Raw genomic sequence first — 6363 nt, forward strand, 5'->3', positions numbered from 1 at the left:
GCATGCTGCATGCATTGATAGAAGGCTGGACTCTTTTTAAGGGTTATATCTTTATAGGGAATAAATGAGAGAGACGTGCAATTGGGCAAATATAATTAAAGATTGCCCCCACTGGTAATCTGGTATCAAACACACGTATGAGTTATTTTATTTCTGGGGAGACCTGTACACTTGGGGTCTGTCTCTTTGCCAGTGGACACCAAGTGGCTTAACCTGTATTGCCCAGTCACTTGCAGATGGACATACAAGAAAAAGTATCCATGCAAGAGGAGACAACCCAACCAACCGCACACGGCACACGTATCCCAAGCTCCTAATGATAATAAGCTAATAACAGAACAAATGTAGAAACGAACCATGTATCTTAGTACTCTCTCCAGACTCAAACATACAATAGCAGTTCAAGTGTATACCACACCTCTGATCCACAACAATTCAAATTTGATTTTGATCCCAATCCGACAGTATTATTTTATTTTTATAAGCAAAGTCTGTATTTTGCATTTTCAGTAAAGAGTCAGACATTAGTCTCTTCCTCTGTTCATATTTACTGCCCTAATTGAAGGGGAAGACAACCTTAGACTACAGTACCAGAATGGAAAACCCAGACCAATATCAAGAGACTGCAATTTAGCGGTATCAGAACCTGCACGTTTGCACTTTGCACATCCTGCAAACCAGGGTAACCATGTATTTGACCAATCTCCACTAACAGTTCATTGGCCTACCTAGTCCTTCGGCATGGAAGAGCAATATAGGCAAACCGGCAAATGCACTAACAGCGTTTTGAACTCGTATGTCTTAACCTCATGCAACAAAAGAGCACCATCATATGCAACCACAGCTGTAACTCGAATACGTGATAATAAAGATGGAGAGTAGAGAACTACAACCTAAAGGCTGGGATACAGAACATGTCTTACCTGACATGTAGGAATCAGAGGATTCAATGATTCAAAGATTTCAGACAGGACAAGGTCCATTAAAACATGGAAGAAACAAAATGTCGCAGGTCATAAAAACACTACTAGATCAACCACAAAAGCATTCCTGGGTAACCAGAGATTAAAACTCAAAAAGATTACAAGCCAAAAATTCCATAACTATCCAAGATGCATTTAACTTATCTGGAATGGACTTCCAAATTTGCAATTTCGTGGCCGAGTCAGAAGTCCTATGGAGCACCATGGGTTTCTTTTTTTTTTTTTTTTTTTTTTCTTTGGTGGAAAACCATGGGTTTAATTAGCAAATATTTATAAAGTCGCGTCCCACATGTTTATAGTGTTGGACATGCATTTCCTTGGAGCGTAGGATGATGACAATGATGACTGATGAGTGATGAAAAAAATTAGACGATAGCAGTATGGCACATAACAACAAACCCGAAATTTGAAGTAGATACAACTACTTACAAGGAATATACCAAATTCCTACATTATGGTGAATTACCCCGTCAGGAGGCAGAAAAAGATGATGTTGATGCTTATACAATTTATTTCCATCTATTCTACACAGCCTGCCATTGCAGAGGGGGTGGTAAAAGAAAAAATGACTTATAGTACCCCAAAGGTGGCTATTTGACCCTTCATCTGACTTTCTTGCATCTCTATGACATGGGTACCATTGTTGAGCAAAAAATCATAATTTTGCTGCATCATCACAACCAGGAGCATCAGAACGATTGGCAATAGATGACCCTCTTGATGCAGCGACACAAGACCATGCTAGAGCTGCAGCACCAACACTAATGGTTATTCCAACTGAACTCCAAATCCACCTCCACCTTCTTTTTCTCCTTTGCCTACGCTGCCGAACCATTTCTTCATTTACAAAAGAAGAGAAAGGTCAAACTATCAATAACAAAGTTTTACTTTTATATAAATAAGCAAAAGATAAAGTCTGTAGTCCCTACTTTCATACAAGCATATTTACCTGGTTTTGGGGTAGATTCAACATAGAACCAACATGCCTTTTTTATTAATTTTGTTATGCTGAGCACAAGCTTGGATTATTTTCAGATCGCTTGCCTTAGTAGATTGACTTCATTACTCTTGACAGATAATTGTAAAAAAAATCAACTCAAAGTTTCATAAATATAAAAACTCAATGCATTAAATAAATGATTCTGGAAAACAACATCCAAGAAAAACTCAATATAAATGTGAACTAGATTAATCCCATTTGTGGTCCATAATTAGTCTAACCAAACCAGGTAGGTGTCTAGATGAGTACATAATAGCTATTTAATGAAATTCAGCTGGGAGTAAGCAGATTCATAAATATCAACAAATTTATCTTTTGCAAATTGCAATGCTTCTTTAAGCTATGGACCACTGCATGGTAAAATAATAAAATCTTGGGATGACAAGTATGAGAAAAACCAAAGCCAAAGGTTATGTCTGTATCCAGTCCACTCCACCATGTTCATGGGAAAAAGAAACACTTAGAATAAATAAATAAATAAATTATTTAACGAATACTTGGTTCAGGTAGAGAGAAAAAATTTGTTTCCTAATTATGTAGTAAGAGATATGACATATGACCTTAGAAAGAACAGAATGCACAAATAACAGTACTCCTATTGCCAATCCACTATGGTGGGACAAGGCAGATGATGGTGATGATGAATAAAAAGCTTACAGTAGCATGAAAGAAAAATAAATAAATAGCGTATCTTTCTGCATTATGATATGAATGTGAACAGAAAATAACCAAATAATGAAAATTCTGTATCAAAGAAAACATAGCATGCATGGATGGTATTTGGTCGAGTTCAGGGAAAGGAGGAAAAAGGAAGCAAAGAAGTTGAAAAAAATGGAAATCAGGCCCATCTTTTACTATTAAGTTGAAGTACAAATATCAGGAATTCAGGATTAACCAATGCAGGAGAAAAGAAAGAAGTCAAGAAATCTTACCAATAGCTTCTTGGTTCCTTTGAGACATCTCGTGATTTACAGCTTCATAATAATGTAGCCTGTCCCATAATCGAGCTATCTCAAAGTTCTTCAACTCAATCTGAGATTCCATTTTTTCCTCAGCCTCAGCCTTTGCAGATCCTCTCCCAATGGATTGGGATACAAACCGTGCAACACAGATCTGTTGGCACAGATCTTCTCCCAGATCAAAATCTGAATTCTCACCTTCAACAGCACTGCTTGAAGCTGTTGGCAGTGTCAACCCCACAAGGGATAATTGTTGCCCTATCCTTTGCCATTGCCTTTGCATGTTACTGAGGGCTTCTTCTGCTTGCTTCCGCTTTTCAATCTCTGATAACAAATTCAATCTTATATCACGAAGTTCAGCTTCAATGTCAGAAAGAGATGACTGCCTACCACCTTCACTAGAGAGCTCTATACCAAATAAGAAATTGAGTTAGCCTGCCTATTTTGTAATTATGAAGTAACAGTAAAAGGCAATTTTCCAAAAACTGAAATGCATAACCAATCTTTGTGATTGGTGATCAATGTTTAAGTGTTAAATTAAACTAAATGCTTGAGAATCATCAGGTTATGCTAATCAAGACTTAGGTTAAGTTTAACTCATGGATGTAAGAGAATTACTTTGAAACCCTAAAAAAATCAATATGCTACACAGAGATATTGAAGGAATACATCTTATGAATTAGACAAAGTACTCCACAATCATCAAATTCAGATCAACAAACCAATTTCAATTCATGATTGAAAAAAATAATTATTAAAACCTTAAAAAAGTCACTATGCTATGCAAGGCTCTAGAAATAATACTGAGAACTCAATTTAATACAGAGAAAAGGAGATAGAGTAGATAAAAAACCAACTAGCTAATTGTATGGCATCAATATAAATACACTCATCTACCATAGTTTTAAAAATGAAGCATCCACAGAATGTCCTTATCATGCCATATGCACAATAGTTACTGTTCAGGTGGCACTACCTCCACCCAAACAAGAAAATGAGGCACCAAGACTTCTATGGCAGCCAATATAGAGTGCTTCCAGCATAGAGTCCAAATCAGAAAGGGGTAGAAGAAGCCTCAGAACCAAGACTTATAAGATAGCCAAGATGCCCAATACAGAGCATGTTTCCAGCAAAGTCACAAGTCGGATAGGGGTAGTGGCCTTCAACAAACTCTCCAAGAGAATGTTCCCAGTTCCCCTTTATAAAAACATATATATATAATAACGATAATATCATAAAATAAAACTATATGCTACTTCTGTCAAACTTGTCTTGATGAACATCAAATTACTGAACCTTAACTAGGCTCCAAAAGGAATCCAAGTACAACTAACTCTTTTTCAGCTCAGCACCCTAACCAGTGGACTGTAATCATACAAGTCATTGATCAGGCCCCATTTATAAATGGGTGCCACTACCACCATAAAGATTGTGCAACTTTGCCTTGATCTAACTAGTTGAATCCAACCATCTAATACATGTTACTTTGACTTGCCTGGGAAAAATAATGAAAATATGAAGTTTAAATTAGAAAGTATAACCAAAATAAACAAGTTCGTCCATTCTTACCAATTGTTGTTAATGTTTACAACAGGGACCTGTATGACAAAGGCAAGTATTCCGGTTCTTCAAATACTGCCATGCAGATATGAGAACTTTTTCTCTTTCATTTTTTCCCCTTGGTACGAGATAATGAGGATGAAATACAATAGAAACAAGGGAAGAGAAAGAATAATTACCATCCCAAGCGTCATAAAACTCGCCCATTGGTGTAGTGAGCTTCAAAGGACGTTCGGTGCCCCTGGTGTCCTCTTCATCAATATTGCTAGTGAAACTCATCGATTCCTGAGGATCAAAGAAATCTTCACACTCATCTCTCCCATCAACAGTTGCGCCCACCTTTGAAGAATCTTCAGTCACACCCAACCCATCATTGAGATTTCTGTTTCCTGGCTCCCCGTCACGGAAGCCATTCACAACAACCTCCTTGGCTGAAGTTGTTTCTACAACCTCGATATCCATATTATTCCCGTTTGTGTCAACCTTCATTTCCTCTGTACCTTGCTGTTGCAATGAGACATCATCCTGGACAAAGCTCTTTAGAAGTCGAGGCCCACGTCTTTTGTGATTAACAATATACGGGGAGGGAGGGAAGGATGAAGGGGAATCGGGAAGAGGAGTTGGTACAGGAGTGGCATAGAGCGTTGGCGATATCTGTGGCAGGTGTGTTCTCTTTTCTGTTCGACTGTCCGGCTTCGTATTGAGTGGTTTGGGAATAGATTTTGGAGCTCCGTGTTCTAACAACCTATCTAAAGCAACCGCTGTAAGCGTCGGAGGCATGGTTTTTGCACCACCAAACGATATAAACAGAGCAGGGTAGTCTTTCAGAGAAGGGAAAAAAAAAGTTTCAGAGCCTTGTAGTTCAACTCCAGTCAAATACAAAGAAACCCTAGAATCGAAGCCCAAGCAGACATGATATATTGTCTATCGTTTGTAGTTATGACTTATGACCACATAGAACTGAAACCTGGTCGTGAAAATTGCCCTCATGGAATTGCAAAACCCAAAAAGTCATCCTAGGCGAAGAACCTCCAAGCAGCTGAAGCCATTAATTCAAAACTTTTCAATATCTGAATGGAATCTGAGCCAACACCTACGAACAGAGACCTCAAATAAGAAGGACGAAAGAAGAAAACGGGCAAAGAATTTCATGCTGAAGATTCTGAGAAAGATGTTGCAATTGTAAAGCGCTATGTAAACAAACAAAAAGGGTTTGTTACCTGGAAACCTTCGCGGTGATTTGCACCGAGAGATGCTCGGATATACATCAACAACCAGAGGTTTTTATTTGAAGTTTTATGGCATAAGCTTGTGATTCTCATCCCGCCAATGAACCTTCGCTCTCCTCGAATATACGGGGGAGAGAGAGACAGCGTGCGGCGGAAAAAGAGTTATTATTATTATTAGGGTAAATTAGAAAGACCTCCTGTAATTTGTTTTGCAACAAACACCCCTCTTGTACTATAACCGTGAGACAAAAACCCCTTGTGTTAGCCTTTCATCCAAAAAAACCGTTATAATATTTTTCAATCCCTATATCACCCTCGAACGAAAAAAAACATTATTCATCTTCCTCGATCTTACGATACACTAACAGTAGCGGCACTAATCTCATCTATCTCAGATTTCTTTAAATTTCTCTCTCCCTCTCCTTCTTTCTCTTCTTACCCTTCCTAATGAGAAGTGATAGAAAGCTATCACGGATTTGGTGTTTTTCTCTTTAAGCGCCAGGCTAACATCACCGTAGACGAAAAATGGTGACACCGACTAGTGTTTTTCTCGTAGCCAACATTCAGTATGGTGGGGCGATAATATCACCGTAGCCGACATCTCCGACCCACCATACAATGGGCCACCATCT

General features: G+C 38.4%; 1 protein-coding gene across 2 annotated transcripts; it reads right to left on the reverse strand.

Moving 5' to 3' along the window:
• Positions 1 to 1328: 1328 nt before the first annotated feature.
• On the reverse strand, positions 1329 to 5865 carry LOC104595646 (uncharacterized). Of its 2 annotated transcripts, XM_010256473.3 has the most exons (4): positions 5723 to 5865; positions 4682 to 5595; positions 2916 to 3350; positions 1329 to 1820 (listed from the first exon to the last, which is right to left on the reverse strand). In XM_010256473.3, exons 2-4 carry the CDS (start codon positions 5280 to 5282, stop codon positions 1639 to 1641), a joined length of 1218 nt encoding a protein of 405 aa, XP_010254775.1. In that variant the 5' UTR covers positions 5283 to 5595; positions 5723 to 5865; the 3' UTR covers positions 1329 to 1638. The 2 variants fall into 2 exon arrangements, with proteins under 2 accessions (XP_010254775.1, XP_088744916.1); XM_088888790.1 differs by lacking the exon at positions 5723 to 5865 and having other exon boundaries at positions 4682 to 5609.
• Positions 5866 to 6363: the final 498 nt, after the last annotated feature.

This window comes from Nelumbo nucifera, chromosome 5, assembly GCF_055504915.1.
Source record: "Nelumbo nucifera cultivar China Antique chromosome 5, China Antique-T2T, whole genome shotgun sequence".
Taxonomy (NCBI): Eukaryota; Viridiplantae; Streptophyta; class Magnoliopsida; order Proteales; family Nelumbonaceae; genus Nelumbo; species Nelumbo nucifera.

What these genes read in the sequence shown, in the direction of transcription:
- LOC104595646 (XM_010256473.3), bottom strand. Translation starts at nt 5,282, where the DNA reads ATGCCTCCGACGCTTACAGCGGTTGCTTTAGATAGGTTGTTAGAACAC. An exon ending in GTTTTATGACGCTTGGGATG is followed by an intron (nt 3,351 to 4,681) that starts GTAATTATTCTT and finishes TATTTGGTATAG; the next exon opens with AGCTCTCTAGTGAAGGTGGT. An exon ending in AAGGAACCAAGAAGCTATTG is followed by an intron (nt 1,821 to 2,915) that starts GTAAGATTTCTT and finishes TTGTAAATGAAG; the next exon opens with AAATGGTTCGGCAGCGTAGG.